Source organism: Haplochromis burtoni, unplaced genomic scaffold, assembly GCF_018398535.1.
Source record: "Haplochromis burtoni strain Fernald_Lab_line unplaced genomic scaffold, NCSU_Asbu1 Contig_27, whole genome shotgun sequence".
NCBI lineage: Eukaryota > Metazoa > Chordata > Actinopteri > Cichliformes > Cichlidae > Haplochromis > Haplochromis burtoni.
In genome coordinates, this window is record NW_024582388.1 from 1931618 (window position 1) to 1949454 (window position 17837).

The window sequence follows — 17837 nt, forward strand, 5'->3', positions numbered from 1 at the left end:
ATTGCACCATTATCACACACAGCAGAGTCGTTCACCAACAAAAATAAAGAAGACGAGTTAAACGAGTACCTCTGCAAATACATTGTCGCCTGAAGCTCCATTTAAAAAGCAAATAAATAAATCCAATAGTCATAAATAGGCATCGGCTTTTTCACACACACTAAAGGACTGAAAAGTCCAGGTACGAACCTGTAAGCCCACCTGAGCTACAGCCACCCCTGTAGCTCAGGTGGGTCAGATCAGCCACTAACCAGAAGGTTGGTGGTTCGATCCCAGGCTGCTCCTTGCCTGCATGCTAAATATCCTTGGGCAAGATACTAACCCCATGTTGCAATCCATCGGAGTGTGAATGTGTATGAATGTTACTTAGAAAGCACCTAGAAAAATGTGCTGGTGTGAATGCACAAGTTGTGTAAAGCGCTTTGAGTGCTCAGAAGAGTAGAAAAGCACTATACAAGAACCATTTGTGTCACAAATGTTGGTTATATGTGGAGACATGACCTGAAACTATGGCGAGGCAGCTTCAGTTTATTTTTAATCTCATATATTGAAATTCTTTTATGGGTAATGGAGAAATTGACTGGCAAACTCATCAATCCCTTTAACCATAATATTAATCATCATGCTACTTACTACTACTTACCGCACTTTCTTGCCATTTTCAGTGATCTTTGTCACATTCAGAATTCCACATTTTTCAGATGGCTGCAGAGGGGGAAAAAAATTAATACACAGTTTTAACATTGATTAATTTTGATAATTCCCACAAAAAGAGACAGAGAGAGATGCTGTTTAATCTTGGTTGCTACTGCTGTATAAAAACACCACCGCCACCACCAAACATCCCACCACCAGAATAATAACAGCCTTCAGCTTGCAGGCAAAAAATCCAAAAATCTACTATACCACTTTTCTGAAAGGCAGAATGAATGAAAATGTATTAGAATAAACTAACGTTAAAACTACTTGTGCAACATTCAGACAAACACGGTGATTTTTGGTGAATTAACCAACTCAGGGAAACAATTTCTGACAATATAAAAACTTCTGTGTGCTTAACCAAGGCCAAGAAATGCTTTTATAATCCACAGTGCTGCTTATTAACAGGATTTCCTACACAGGTTTAAGGTATTTGTTCAATGGGACTTTAGTTTTCCTTCAGGATGTTGAGCTTCTTTTATTTAACTGGGACAAAGACCTGTGCAGGAAACCTGCCATACAACATGTGTCACCATCCAACAATCTGAGACCACGTTAAATCCCTGCAGGAGGTGAAGAAGGTGAGGTTAGTGGTGAGTACTAACAGAGGCGGGGGGCTTGGGAGACGAAGGGCAGGAGTCAGAGTCAGGAGAGGGGGGCTTGAGACCCAAAGGAGCATCCTGGTCAGGAGACAGGGATGAAAAAAAGAAACAATGTCAAATGGGCTAACAAAAGAAGGTTAATGAGAATATGATGCAAGGTTAAGGAGACACGGACAACTGAAAGAGGGTGATGGTAATTAGCAGTGAGATTATAATGTGTGTCTAGTACCTGTGTGTTTTCCAGGAGACACAAAAGGATTATTAATTAAGATGCGGATGCAACTACAGTTTCTATGAGGTTTCATGCAGCTATAACTACTTCATGTTCAGGCTAATCAGTACATTTTAAAGACAATCATCCAACATTGCTGCAAAAGTCCAGTTTGTGATTAATGCAAATTATTTAAATTAAAAATAAAATCAACTGAGAGTTAGAAAGGAGGTTTAATAATCACTCCGGTTGTGCGATTACGGTCATGCAGGCTGAAGGAACAGACACTGACTTGGTGTTTGTATGGATGTGGGCGTGCAGAGCCTGTTCGGAAACGCCTGGTTTTTAACAGCCGCTGCAAAGCAATCAGTCTACAACTGAAAATCTTAACTCAACAAATATCTCGGTCTATTTTTAAATCCAGGTGCAGCAGGAAACCTTAAGGATAAGTAAGGTGCATGAGGCTAATAGTACAATTTGTTGTATAGGGGTGTCAGACCTTGTCAGCTGGGTCCTGGACGTAAGCGCTATGTCTCCACTTGGTCAGGACGATGGGCTCCACATTTCTTCTGTCTAGACTGCGGGTCTTTGGAGCATCCCCAGAGGGTTGGGGAGGGGAGTGGTTGTACTTCATTGAAGAAACAAAGAATTGCATGACTTCAGTATACCCATAAACCCATTTTTTCATTAACAAAAAAAAAAAAAAAAACAAGCCTTGCAATAATATATTAAATTATTAGGTGCAGTAGAGGTGTCGCAAGTATTCTCTAGTTATCGCTTGTCGCATTGAAATATGAAGCTTTATCGCCCCATCACGTGTGGTCCATCCTGTGCGGTTGTGCAGCACGTACACTGTGCTCACCTGTACAACAGGTCAGTACGCCATTAATTCTCATCGCTCGACTGTTTTAGCGTCTCACCTTCGGCAGCTCCCATTCTGACCTGGAGCCGTCTGCACTGTAGTAATAAGGTCTTCCCTGGTCATCAACGTGCTTTAACCACTGAGCAGACACACCGAGAAAAATCATTCAGTGGTTTGAATCCTAAAAATGTATTTTATTTATTATATATTAATTTTCAGCCTTCTGTTATATTGTCTTGATTAAGATTTTAATTTATTTTCTGAGTAGATTTGACCTACTTGGGTTTCCTTTTAGTTACACATAAAAGCCATTAAAACAAATTATGACAATAAGAAAATAATAGGTAAAAGTGTGTATAGTTTGGTGTCATCATAGTTTCCTTGTTAACAGGAAACATTTGTGCTGTGCCCCCCAAGCAGAACTTTCCTGCTAACCAAATCAAAACCTGCTCCCACGTGCAGTCCCAGAAACCCCCTGCAGTAAAGACAGATTGGAGCGGTGCAGCCGGTACCTTCTCATTAGTATAGTCACTGACGTACAGCGTGTGACCGTACTCGTCCATCTCCTCCGACCAACCACGTGGCGGCGAGCCATATTGGCTGTCTGACTGGCTAGAGTAGGTAGAGTAGGTACTGAAGCAGGTGTCCTCCGATGACAGAGGCTGCAGTCGACCAATAGAAAGCGAGAGAAAGGGGAGGAAAGACGGCGAGAGCGAGAGAGGGGTGGTCTGCCATTTGTTTAAAAAGAGAAAGAGACAGGAGAGGGCAAATTTCACCACAGCGTTGGAGAGAAGAAAAGACAGTCATGCACCCAGAAACAATAAATCATCAGTAAAACACCCAACACCAGTTTGATTCAGTACAGAGACCCAGAAACGTCAACAGAGTGCTAAAAATGTTCTTGCTTGATTTTGGCCAGTGATGAAGGCAGCTCCTGCACTGTGGCACAGAACAGATGAGGGGACAGTGCCTGCTTTGGGCCTGTAGGTGGCAGTGTGGTGCAGTCATTTAATGAAACAGAGGCTGAGTCAGTATTAGAGATGACTCAGGGGTATGTGGTAAGTCACTAGCACATGTGTGTATGTGTGTGAGCTGATTATAAAAATAGTCATTCACTGTTGATCAGCTGTAGTCATCTCATTTGAACTGAAATACAGCATTGTGGACTTTTACTCATAGCTTTTCGAGGACAAATCATTCTGTTGTTGCGTCAGAAAGAAAACAAGAACTTTCATTATCTCCGAGATATATTCTGTCTGATAATCCAAATCTCCCAAAACAATCTGGCGGGGCTGAAAGAGCAATTCTGCAGTTGCCTCCGTCTGTCTACGCGTATAGCAATGTGAGTGAGAAGACAGCCACAATATGTGATGAAGTACTGCCACGGCATATTTGTTTTCAGTTTAATATTCGTCTCTGACTCATGCTTTGACGCTGGGTGAGTATATATGAACAACTTCTGTGTACAAGCGGGTTTATGTAACTGTGTGCTTGTGAGAACCAGTTTGACTTTGCCAACATTTTTGCAACATCAGGTGATTAATGGCTCACCTGTTCGAAGGTTTAACAGTAACATTTCCGAGTTCATGTTGTTATAAAAATTGATGCGATAACAATTGGGACTTAATTTAGATTAAAGGATTTAATAAAATATAAACTTTGTCAGAAGAGCTGTATAAAGGCTGGCTGCACCTGCTTTATTTTAATGCTTATTTAAAAGGGACAGTACATATTAATTATGCAGTGATTGATCAGAGGCTGACATGTATGGCAAAAAAAGGAAAAGGACCAGACCCTTTATGATCTCTACTTCTCAGATTCTTACAGCCTGCATTTTTACCTGACTTGTAGACTGCTGTCTACTATGTTTCTGATGATTTTCAAGATAAAAATACCTAAAATGAAAAAAGTATTTGATTTCTGTAATGTTTGTAACAGCTATCTAAAGCATTTTTACAGTACCAATGTGATGGGCAGTATCACGTCACTTTTATGTGCTCTTGCTGGGTGTTAAACAATTTGAACTTGCTCCAAACATTTTGATCATCTTACAGGCTTACTCATAGTCCAAGCAGCTGCTTATATTTCTATTTGTTACTGTTTACCAAAATATCTATGGTTACCAAAGTGTCATATACTGCATTTGCAAATCAGACTGGATTCAATGAAACTGCTGCACATTTCACAGCAACACAACTCATTATTAAAATGTATTGTTATCCATCATTTCACATATTAAGCATCTAAAATGATATATCAGTCTAATGTTATGTTTTCATATTTATTCACGAGGCTATGTCACTGCTTGTTAAAACTCAAAGTAATGCATCTTGATACTAGGGCACATGGCTCAGGAAAAGGCAACCCAAAAGTGTTGCCAATGCTCGCGATACTTCACGAACCTCCACTACGGTAAATTGTGTTTACCTCTGAGCTCTCTCCGGTGCTGTGGCTCTCTCCTTGCAAGTTTCTGGTGCTATTGTCCCTGGTTCGAGGTGGCTTCCAGGTCCTCTCCTGGGTGGCGCGATTGTAGTAGAAGTGCCTACCATTCTGGTCCTTATGGGTCTCCCAGTCTCCAACCACATGGAGCGGGGAGCCAGAGGGCAGAGGGGGCTGGGTAGACTGGGTGATCTTCAGTTCCTGGAGGTTGCTGTAGACTGGTGACTCGGGGCGGCCCTGGCCAGAAGACACAGTCTAAGGAAGGGAAAAAAGAAAGAGGGAACTGTGATTCATCTGTGACCGGATGTAAGTCTGTTACATAAAAGTTCCTGGACAGTAAGTGAAGGGGCATGATGTAAAATATTCACAGCTTTCAGGCTGTAAATTCACCAGCTGCACGCACAAGCTGGTAGACATTTTCATTTGAAACATTTTAGAACGGCACGTACATCAAACAGCTCACCCCCACACTCCATTCCTACAGAGTTTCAAATGAAGTCAATCATTTAATCTTCACAGTAGGTTTGAGGTTTACTCTACTCTCTCAGCTGCACTGGAGCATTGAGTAACTGACTAAAGTCAGAGAGAAATTACAAGCTCTACTTCAAGGCTTTGTGAGCCGTGGAGGAGCAGATCATTGAATGAACTTGGAGAAGGACAAGGGAAGGAAGTTGCTGCTGTTATACAACCGGGAGTGGCAATAACCCATGTCAGGTAGAAAAGAGGAAGTTAAACTAGCTCAAGATGCATCCTAAACACTGGGATGAGAGTTTGTCCAACCTCATCTGAACAACTCTGAACACAGAAAAGGACTGTTACTGGTTACTGGCAAACCCTAATGTGTTGATTGACATTTTTACTTAAAAACTAACTGGATAACTACTAACGATAAGAATTCCTTTTTAACTTGCATTGTCCCCCCGTACACATTCAGAAGAAGAAGTTTCTGCAGACAGTGAAAAATGATACTGGCTGGACTGAGCTATTAAAGTTCACAAGGAAAATATGAGTTACGTTTCAGATCCTGTTTTAATTTCAACATGCAGCAATCTGGTCTTGATACTTAAACACTTACAAAAATGTTCCTGTATAACAAGCTGGAAAACTTGACCAACCATGACTCAAATGTTTTTAAGGGTGAGTCTGTAACCGTCACTTTAACCAGTGGCAAACATGATTACAACTCTAACCTCCTAAGAACGTAAAATATGGTGATATTCAAGTGCCATGTGAACAAGAGAGCTCCTGTTCAGTCAAAGAAGAACATTTCTATTGCTGTGTAGTACAGCTCTGCTCTAATGACAGAGCATCCTTTAAAACCCAGATGAACCAGTGATCCAGTCAATGGGCTTCTTGTCATGATTATTTCATGTTGGCATTACAAAGAAGGAGCGCGGCTGCAGAGCGACAGGGCAGAGAGAGGCATGAATAATGCCAGTGCCCTGAGGCCTCCCAACGTTGGCTCTGTGATGTTTTTATTGCATGGGAATCAATGGGGATGAAATATGCAGGAGCCAAGCAAACAGCTGGAGGTACCAAGGAGAACTTGATATTCCGTAGAAGTGCTAGCTGTTCAATACAGTATCACAGGACCACAATATACATACTGTATCTTATTATATAATTAAAACAGTTTCATCCCTCTATTTGTGAAAACATTTCACAGAAGTCCAAACTTTCTTTAAAAGTTTCTGACCACGCGGGTTATCAAGCAAAGCTCTAGATTTCAAAGTTACAGCCAGCATTCAGTAGAAAGCTTCTGCAATGCTGAGCAAATTTCCACCCATTAATTAAAATGCACGACAAATTACCTCCAGTGGTTGACAAATAGTAAATACGTCGTCCTCTTCATGGACTGAAATGGCTCGCGAAAAACGTTTCATCAAACGGATCACTGCCATCGTCCCTGTTTAGTATTTTGAGTGATTTGATTGAAGCTGTCAGTCTGCTTTACTGCATGCAGCGTGCAACACTGGTGACTGTTCTGTGGTCTTCCTGCATAATGCTGCACAAACATGTGATTTAGTGCATGGATCTGTCAAAGGGGAAGTCCTGGTAGTCAATCGACCGTTAAAAAGCCACAGAGGTGGTCGCCCACTTCAGTTTTGGCCACGAAAAACACAGTTTCCTCAAGGCTGCTCGGAAATTTAAGGTTAAGTGGAAAAAAAGACAACTCTGCGAATTCAACAAAGCAGTGTTGTTTTGTTTTTTTCTACTAGACGTACAGCAACAAGCCACATGCGATCCATGTATGTAATGTAGGTAAAAAAGGCTATTTTCCTTGATACACAGCAACTATCATGTCTCAGTGCCTTAAGTGCATTTACTTTGTTTCATTTGTTTAATTGAAGCTGGATCAAACGTTAGCTTCACTGCACTTTGGCAGGCCAGAGTCTTCTTTGTTGTTATAAGCTTTTGCAATCGAACGAAGGAGGATATTTAGATGATGGTGATTTTTGTCATTTCTGATTATATGTGATATACATCCACATCCTTTTACTGCTATTACCTTCATGTAAATGACAATATGCGTGTAACACTCTACATACTCCATCAAATCTGTGCAGGACAAGTAGACACTTTGTGTATTACTGCCAGACCAAAGGGTTGTATTTTTAAAAGAGATGAGAAGTTCTAATGAAACAGAAAACAAGAGTTTGTTTTTGTATCAATTCTGTAAAAACACAAGAATAAAAATCCCCTTCATGCCTGTACCAATCTGAGCATCTCAGGAGTACAGAAAAGAACAACATGCTTATCACCAAAGCTGTATATGCTCTATCAAATAGACCCCTATTATGTAACTAAAGTCTTTACTGCCAGGTTGGCTCATTAAAAATGCACAGGGAGTCTCTTAACTCTGTTAAAGCAGCAGTATATCCCTGAGCAGCTGGTGCCGGACATCTGGTGTTATCAGACTGACCAGCTAATCAATACGGAGCTCTGAAGCCACTGAACATTAAGAGGTTGACCTCTCAGTATGAGGAAGCTGCTCTCTTTGTCAGTACACTGTGCTTTAAGTACAGGTTGCAATGGAGTCAGGTGTCAGCACCTACGCACATTTTCTGCACAGGGATTCCTGCAGTGAAATATCCGAAATAAAGCACTCGCTGTGACATTTTTATGAAGCATAAAATTAGGAGGTTGTGTATTTATGAGTAACCCTAGTGTTTAAAGTGCCATCTTATAATACAGACAATAAGAGGAGAGCTTGTATAATGCATCCGATGCAGCTCAGTGGGTGAACAGCTGATTAAGTTTGCTTTGCCACAATAAATCTGAGCCACTTGCGAGTCAATGCCAGGAACACAGAAACCCTCTACAGTTTACAAGCTGGTAAAAGTGGAAACAAGTGTGGCCTTTGTAGTTATTGAAGGTGGGCTGTGAGAAGTATTTTAGAACAAATGATAAACATTTTTAATGTTTAATTCTTTAATTCTGTCTGAAATGACCATGAACATTTATGATTAAATAAATTAAAGTAAAACAAAAATAAGGAATCATGGGAAATCAAGCAGGCAAATTAAATTAAGAAGAAAGAACCCATTTTAGTGTGCAGCACTAAAGTTTGGAAATGCTACATTATCAGAAACATTTAACGATGTTTTATGTTCTTCCTTGTGGAGGAAAATCAAATATTTCCCAAAACAAATATTTCCAAATATGACAGTGGTCATTTTCAGAGACGGCACGAACAGAAATCATTAAGAAACCAAACTGTGAGAAGAAAGAGGGCGATCGTGGCTCAAGAGTTGGGAGTTCGCCTTGTAATCGGAAGGTTGCTGGTTCGAGCCCCGGCTTGGACAGTCTCGGTCGTTGTGTCCACCAGTAGTCAATGGGTAAAGTGCCTACTGGTGGTGGTCAGAGGGCCCGGTGGCGCCAGTGTCTGGCAGCCTCGCCTCTGTCAGTGCGCCCCAGGGTGGCTGTGGCTACAATGTAGCTTGCCATCACCAGTGTGTGAATGTGTGTGTGAATGGGTGAATGACTGGATGTGTAAAGGGACTAGTTGTTAGGGATGTTAGGGACTAGTAAAGCGCTATACAAATACAGGCCATTTACCATTTTACACAGAGCCGATAATTACACGGGCTGACCAAACCACAGTTCCACCAGAAATTAAGTACAACCACAGCACCCGGTGTACAGGCCACAGTCTGAGCCTGAGGGTTCACTACACAGCAGCAGCAGCAGCCAATTAACAGTTCTGATTGCAGCTCAGCATCTTAATTTCCTATTATAGGCCAGAGCACCGCTTAATGGGTGGGGAAACGAAAGGGACTGAGTGATGCTGCCAGTTCTAAATTTACAGTCTTATCAGCACAGCCTGCAGTCTGAATAATAACCACCCGGCCCAGTGTTATTCAGCTCAGAGATAAACCGCATCAGGACCAGGAAAAACAGAAGAACCTAAGACTCCGCTTCAGGCAGTGAATCCATCAGCGCTAACACTGGAGAGAACTGGCTGCAGATGCTGTTTATATTTAGACTCGTCTGCTGAGAGATTCAGAGCAGTGTGTTCATTTTATGCAAAGTTATCCTGGTTCTCGTAAATATGGGGTCAACTGTAAAACTGCTCAGCTGCTTTTCAAAAACAAATGTCTCGTTTCTAGTCAAATCATTTCAGCAACACTCTGAAAACAGATCAATGTGCAACATTGTGATCATGACTACAAACTGATGATTACAGAGATTATATATATATTAGGCCTGCACAATAAATCGAAAATTTATTGTCATCGCGATATCAGCCTGTGCGATGGGCCCATCGCAAAAGACGGCGTAAACTGCGATAATTGGGTACCTTAAAATGTTTACACACGTGCTTTAAAGAATTTACCAATCAAAGAGAAAAAGGTTAAGGTCGCACCGTCCTTTAGGTGGCAGCCTGACAACAAAGTTAAACCTAAAGAGACGTAACAGTATTGCAGGAGGAATAGGAGGCAGAGGTGTGTCTGTCCACGTTTACCTCTTCTATTTGACACAGATGAACCTGCTCTGCCACATACCTGCAGGGATATGGGCCATGCAAACACAAACACACACACAGGTACTTTGATGTGAATCAAGTGTGCGTGCTTGACTAGTGTGCACACATACAAGTGTGCACATGCCCACAAAAACAAAAATAGACAGGCCGGCCCTTTCCCTCTCCTACTTCCTTGTCCATTCAGTTTTTTAGTTTCACTGGAGGGGTTTTTCACTGCAGTGCTTTACATGGTCATGTTCGGTGGTTACAGTGTATTGCATAATGTAGTTGGAAGGGTTTTATAACATTTCTTTTTGCACTAATGTAGCTGACGGAAGCAGAAAAACTCCCTATTTTTCTTCACATGTGGGATACAGGTTTCATGTTACAATGGAAAGTTCATGTTTTAATCATTTTTTTGATCCAAACAAAATTACCCAATTACTTTGGGATCAGTGTAGTTACTGGTATACTGGTAAACTTTAATTCGTAGCTACATGTGACAGGTGAAACCAGCTAGGAAGCATGACAACACCTGATCGAAACAGGAAGAAAGGAGGCTATGTTAGAGCCGAGCTGATTACATCACAGATACTGCAACGCAGTGAGAACTTTACAGCACGAGCAGTGAACTAAACTTGACATTTTTTCTTCTGTAGGAAGAACACAGAGGGAAAGGGAAACAATAAAAAACACAGAGGGAAGGAGCTTGCAATCAAAAATAACATTTAATGTGTCTGGAAAAGTTACAAAGACACCCGGACAAACCCCAGGATTGTAAAACACATGCTCATTGCAGCTTGATGCCTATTTCAGTGTAGTCTGAGGTAATCTCACCAAATATGACCCAACTGAATAATAAAGAACAGCAAACCATGGACAAACACACAGAAAGGCCTTGAAACACAGGCCCCACCCAAGATAGTTGCGCAACCCAAGAGAAGTGACATTCAACAGGAGAAAAGAGCAGACAATGCAGGGACAAAAAGAGAACAGCCTGAGGTGGGTTCAAGACCTGGGTGAACTCAAAATGCCTTCAGTATGTGGTACAGTTACAATGTTGTTTTTAATCACATGCCAAAAAAACAAAACAAAAAGAAAGTATAAATCTGTACTTTTCCCAGCATGCTACAGGATGTTCATTAATATTATTAAAGTCACTGATTTACAGTTATAACTTCAGATACGTGTTCAGTTCCTACAAAAGGTCAATCTTATCCTTTTCAACAATACTATCCTATACCTTATAAATATCACATTTACAAATCCATCTTTAACTTAAAAAGGCTTCTTGGTATTTTATTGCAGATAACTGAGCCGTCATCTATATGTCACATTGGTATAAGCAAGGATTGACAAACTTTTATGTACAGTCTCCAAACTCTTCTACCTAAGCTCAGTCTCCTGTCTTTTTCTCAGTGCCACCATCTCCAAGTACACATCATGGCTGGTCTCACCATCAGCTACATTAATAATGTAGGCTTAAAAAAAATTAACAAGTGAAAAATGCTTACTGCATCTTGAGGTAACGTCTCCAAATTACTCATTTCAATTAATTTAACATGATAATAAGAGGGGAAAAAAAAAAAAAGCTAATACTCACATTTACATAACTGAAACCAGTGAACCTGTGTAGTTTTAAGCATTTTTCCCCAGTGATGTGATTAATTACTAAAACAATGTCAACATTCTGAATCAATTAATTATTTTAAATTATTTATTTATTTTTTAAATATGAGTCCCCACTGGGTTAGGTGCTGGATTTAAAAAATATTACAGGGAAATAAGTGGGAAAAATACCTTGTATAATTAATCAGTCAATTAAGGAAGGCCAACTACTTAAACACAGTCCAATGGATAAGGCTGAACGTTATCCAAATATTGATGCCAATCTTTTCCATAGGGAACTAGGGAAATCTCTACAAGCTGATAAACCAGAGAAATTGTGAACATGTTATTTATTTATTTTTTTCCATCCAATGCAGTAAAGTTCTCACACACATTAATGAGATTCATAAACAGAGGAACAAGTGAGCGGAAACAGGCTTGGTGTTACTCAGGGTCATCTATTCACTCCATGGGCTTGCAGCTGTGCCCACATTAACACATGTGTTCTTCTAATAAAGTCTAAAAATACAATGGGTAATATTTGAAGAGGTGCCTTAGGATAAAGGATGTGGATAGTGTTGTTTTTAAGACTCTGCAGATGCCGATTAATCTTCTAATTTCATGTACCTGACTGGTCACAGCTGATGATGCTAATACTCCAGCACAGCGGTTGGCTGAGAGCTGGAGGGGTCCATTAAGGACAGCTGGCATGTATAAATATTATATACAAAGGTGTGTGTGTGTGTGTGTGTGTGTGTGTGTGTGTGTGTGTGTGTGTGTGTGTGTGTGTGTGTGTTTGTTTATGTAAGAGGGTAGCAGGCAAGGGGGCAGGTGTGGTCACTGCTCAGGACACATAATGCAAATGGATATGACTTCCGAAGATGTGTGCTCTATGTAGCTTTCTCCTCCAATCCGGGCTCCAGCAGAGGATTTAATGTTGTTATCTAACACACAGACATCGAGCCAACCATCCTGTTGCCAGGTAGGAAACATTAGATATTTAAAGAGGGATTTTAAGAACAGCTAAGAGAAGTAGTGTTTGTTTAGCCTGGAAAGTGCATTTGTTATCTTGGTTTTGAAAATGTATCAAAAAAAGAAATCCTTTAGACAAAAAGCATAAAAGGGAAAAACCAGATTGAAAAGATGATGTTTTCACTTTCACCACAGAAAAGCAAGCCGTGGTTGAGATTAGAGCTGGGCGATATATCGAGTTTTTAAAACATATCGATATATTTTTATACGAGATATAAGATGTGACAATATCCTTTATATCGATATAGTCTATGTTACGTTATAATTATAGTTGTGGAGCCGCAAGTTTGCCTCTCTTTCGTCCACTTTTGTCTCTATGCAACGTTACTCCGCCTCGCCTTCACTGAAGACAACTCCCCTCCTCCCCCATCGCTTCACGTGCAGGCAGCGACAAGACGGACACGGCAAATCTCCGTTAACGAGTTACTGCGCATCGCCCCATGCGTGGGGCTGGACGGCCTCAACGTGTTAACGAGCTAAACATGCTAACGAGCTAACCGCGCTAACGAGCTAACCGCGCTAACCCTAAAATCCTTTCATTATCTCAAAAGTCGACAGCGCGCCTTATGTATGAATTCTGGTTGTGCTTGATGGCCGCGAACCGATTTTATGTGGTACACGGCGCTCAGCAATCTGTCAAAAATGTTTGAGTACGACTTTGCTAAGCTACGGAGCTGCACTGCTTGATAGATTGTCGGCGCATTACGGCTACCGAGGAGCTTCGCGGAGTGATACGTACTGTGCATCAACGTAATATTACCGTATTGTGTGTGTATAAGGACCATAAATGGCACCTGTAAGAGACGTGGTTATGAAGCGGATTTCAAACTCCAGGCTATCAGTCACGCAGTAAAACTTGGGAACAGAGCAGCTGTGAAATCTGTCTGTCTTTGTTATTACGCTCAGCGTCTTTTAGTTTACATTTTGACTGCACAATTGTGAGCTCTTTGTTTAGCACAAAAACAACCTTGTTTTCTTTTATTTATGGAGCATTATTATTTAATGAATGCTCATGATTTAATTTTGAGTAATTTTTCATGTGCATCCGTGCTGTATGTTAATAAAAGTGCCTGTGTGACATCTGGGACACAGCTTTAACTAAGAACTCTCTTTTTGTTCTTACTTTATGGCTTAAAAAAATATCGAGATATATATCTTATATCGCCATCCAGCTAAAAAATATCGAGATATGAATTTTGGGTCATATCGCCCAGCCCTAGTTGAGATTATCCTATTCTGGGCCGCTTCATTGTATCTTAAATAGATAAATGGAGGACTGCATCATAGCAGGCTATCTAAATCACAACTGACTGATGCTGACATCTTGACGCCTGTTATCTCAATCCAGCTCTGTCAATCCAGCCAACACAGATGAGGAGGATGAAGATATGAAGCAAAGATACAGAGACTCTTCCTTATCTGTGCCGTCCTACTGCTCAGCTAATCCCAGTCACAATATCATTCCACAGGCTTAGAGACCAGTTCACTGAATCGGATTCTCAGCCATAATAAACAGAGCGCGTTATGAACCTGAGTAGGTTTCCTAAGAACACTAAGCTTGTCCAGAGTCTTTACAAAGTTTTGACTTTTTCCATAAGATTTTGGATTACTGCAAAAAAATAAGGTTTGAGGTAAATAAAACTTTTTGATAAATGTGCTGTACTGCAAGATAATCGCACACTGACGCCACTTTTATAACATGATAACATCAGGCTATCACAACTGCTAACCGCCTGTGTTTTCCGTAAAGCCAAATATGCCCAACAACATCTTTAGTCTTAGCATTTTTTTTTTATACAAAATTTGAAAATCTCTAAAACTTGAATCAACTGCAAATCTTACTCATATTACCATAGTAGGCAAACTAAAAGAGCCCATTGAGATGTGGGAACTCAAATCCAGGTGTTCACACTCAGGTCTGCTCCACTCTATTTAAACTACCCATTTAACTTAAGACGCTACAGCTCAGTGGACTGGATCTACTTTTATCAATCTGTTTTGCATTTATAAATGAACACACTCTCAGGCCTGAAGCAACAGTTTCCTACTGTTTGGTGCTTTTAAAAAAACTTTATTAGCACAGCTGGGCATTAAATGCTTTGCTTAAAGACTCATTTAAGTGGTGATGCATGGTTCACGAAAGAGAGAGAGTTTCTGGCCTATTTTCAATAATTTTTTTAACCTCATTATCTTCTGGTTACAAGACCACTACTATTCCAGCTTCAGCCACAGAGTTGCCTTAAAAAGCTAAAAAGCAAACAAAGCAGTTATTATGAGTCATTTTTAAGGAGAGATTCTTAATTAATTCAACAAATTTCTGCACTGTTCTCTATTATGTATGATTTACATGTGAAATTCTGGTGACTTTATCTCAATAAGGTGGTTTCACACAGTGTGTCCCAGTGCCAACCCTTTCCTTCAAATAGCTTGTGTGATGCACAGCAGCAGGCTGCTGCTATGCTGAACAAATCACTCATGCGCCTTTAAATTAACCAAATTTCAACCCTGACAGTGAACTGTGAAAACTGCCCATGCAGACACTCTGAATGAGTCATGTCATCAGCATATATCAGTCAACTATAAATTGCAAATTTGAGCTTGTTTTGGGAATGTGTCCTTCCATGTAGATATGTGAGGTGTGGGTTTTAACTGGTTTTCACATAGCTTGTTGTTGGCAGTCAGTGTGTTTAAATGAACTTTAAACCTGCATTCCTGTTAATTGCTGCCAGGGGCTGACTCCCGTGATTGTGAAAAGACCACAGAAGGTCGTTGGGAAAATGGCCCCAGCCCAGACTTCTGTTCCTGATGAACTTATCGGCTTAGTCACTCCTTTAGGGTCATAATGAATAAAACATTTTCCAAACGTATTGTTTAGGTAATTGTTTATGTTAGAAAGGAGGTTAATCAGGGGTATTTTCATTGGCTAATGACCTGTATGACATGACCATGAAACAAAGCAAACGGAGAATGTAACATCGCATTTGCAGGGGGGAGATGAAATGAAAATCAAAAGAATCTATAGTATTTTTTTTAGTTAACATAGATTAAAAAAAAAAAACCAAACAAAAACATAACACCCCCTCCCCCCAAAAAGAAACATATACATCTGCTGTATATGTCTCGCTCACCAAATCACAACTATTCATACAAGCACTTTTTTCTACAGTTTTCTCTATCTATAATTTACATTTCTTCGTACTCCAATGACCACATGAGCTACAGCCCAGCCATTATTGAGGAAATAGGACATACATATACACATACAAAGGCTACGATCATTACAGTAAGATGATGTAAACACGGCTTAGCTTTACTATGGGTTTCTTACACAAGCTGTACAGAACTATTAAAGATTCTTAGTTAAGCTCATTTGGGGGGAAAGTGCCGTTTTTCCCTGCAGAAAATTAAACCCCTGAAAATTCTGCCTTTGTTGGTGCTATAATGGATCGCAAGTCAAAACCTTTATAATTTATTTCAGTGGTTTTCTGCCAAGATAGACTTTTTGTGGTTAACGTAACAAATGCAGAAATGTCAGGGACAAAGCAAGCGGAGGTGGAGACGGCTACACTGACGAAAACATTTACTCGTCACTGCCAGCAGCAGAAAATGTCAACAGAGCTGCCCATACAGCATGCCAAACATTTCCTGCTGAACTAAAAATGGGAAAATGTGGTTTAAAGGGTTAGGGAGACAGTACAAGAGGACACCTGCAGCTTTGTGCACCTGTCTGATCCTTTCTCTCAGCTTTTTAGGCCTTTTTTGTAGAACCGTTTATCACTGGTGCAATAACTCAATTTATGGACCCCTCAGTCTTTTATCAAGCAAAAACTGACAAGCACATGCAGAATCAAGCTTCACTGTGTGTGTGTGTGTGTGTGTGTGTGTGTGTGTGTGTGTGTGTGTGTGTGTGTGTGTGTGTGTGTGTGTGATTTACACCATTATAAATGAGTGTTCCGCAGACGGAGATTATCATTTTCTCGTAGTCAAGATAAACGTCTGACGTGCCATCAGGCTGTTGAAAGCAAACGAAGTCTTTAATTCACTGTCAGATACTGTTTAACCTCAGTGTGGCTGCAGCAGAACTCTGAATTGATTTGTGAGTGATGAGGCAGATGGCTGTGCATGTGTGTGCGCGCTGTTGTTGTAGTAATCCCTCGGCGACAGGCAGGACACGTTCGGTTTATTTCCCATTCAGCAGCAGAACATCAGAGAACATTAACGGGACACAGCCTGTTCTTACTAGAGTCCACTAAAACAACAATCACAACACATCTATCACAATTTGATCACATAAAACAACCAGTATGTAAACTATATAAACATATAATTCCCTTAAAATGCTCACAGTTAACCATGAATCAGACACGTTTCCAGCCTGGTACACTGTTCTAGTCGACATGGGTAATTCTCTGCTTTATGAAACAATGTGGGGTTAACACAGCCCAAAAGCCCATCCAAGAAATGTGTGCTTAGATCTTCTCAGCAGATTAAATTCTAGCACTATTTTATTTTTATGTTAGCAGTAATCAACAGGTATCTCTGTCCATGTGATATACAAATACCATCTATGGTTGCCTTTCACAAGCCAAGTCACCTAAGCTAGCTTTGTTTATAGCATTCCACCTTCTTATGCCAACACTGTAACATCTGGCTTTGTAAAACAAAGATGGTAAACGCCACACTTTGACTTGAAAGGTAAATATACCATCTGTAAACACAGGTGAAAGGTCAGTCTGAAAAACCTTACATTTTTCATTTCCAACTAACATAAATCACTTTAACTTTTTTTTGAAGACCGAAACTTATTACAACCTTAAAAAAAAAAGCTAAAAATAAAGAGACATAAAATTTGATAAACCACTGAATACTGTACAGCCACGCTGTAAACATTTTGTCTATCTTATTATTAGACAGACACAGCTTCACTGTTGTGCACTCTGACCCAGCTGGGCACACTAAAACATTAAAAAACAGGACTGGGTATTATTTCTTCAAACACTGACTGGGGTCCTTCAAGCAGTCCAACTGTGTTGGGTGTCCATTCACTGACATTGAATGAAGCTATGCATCCATTAACCCAGACAACAGTGACAGACCACAGCCATGAAGCACTTGATTCAGCAAGAGTGAAGATAAAGAGGCTTGGAGGGGAGCTGCAATTATCTAAGTAGACTTTATTCAGTCAAAGCTAAATGGCTGACAAAAAATAAAAAAACAGAAACAATACTGAATACTTACAAAGCTAACTGAAATAAAAGAAAAACATGCATGAAACAGTTAAAATGTCAGTTAAATTTACCTCTGACCTCATCTGTCAGTCAGTGGCCTTAAGCGTTGTTTGTCTTGTAATACAGAGTTGGAGTAGTTTTGTTTTTTTTTTGTTAAATATAGGGCTTGTCTACTCTTTGTGCTTTTTTT

At 40.3% G+C, this 17837-nt stretch overlaps 1 protein-coding gene across 7 annotated transcripts in view; it reads right to left on the minus strand.

Annotated features, from left to right (window-relative positions):
• LOC102290368 (rho GTPase-activating protein 12) overlaps positions 1-17837 on the minus strand; it is a 58779-nt gene that overhangs the window by 9805 nt on the left and 31137 nt on the right. For 2 of the 7 annotated variants that reach the window (XM_014332318.2, XM_005918036.3), the window contains exons 3-9: positions 4802-5068; positions 2887-3102; positions 2433-2513; positions 2012-2140; positions 1805-1867; positions 1305-1379; positions 644-705 (exon numbers count right to left, since the gene is read on the minus strand). In XM_014332318.2, coding sequence (XP_014187804.1) covers positions 644-705; positions 1305-1379; positions 1805-1867; positions 2012-2140; positions 2433-2513; positions 2887-3102; positions 4802-5068 — 893 coding nt within the window. The remainder of the gene's footprint in view (positions 1-643; positions 706-1304; positions 1380-1804; positions 1868-2011; positions 2141-2432; positions 2514-2886; positions 3103-4801; positions 5069-17837) is intronic. The other 5 variants (XM_014332322.2, XM_014332319.2, XM_014332320.2 and 2 more) reach the window with 5 other exon arrangements.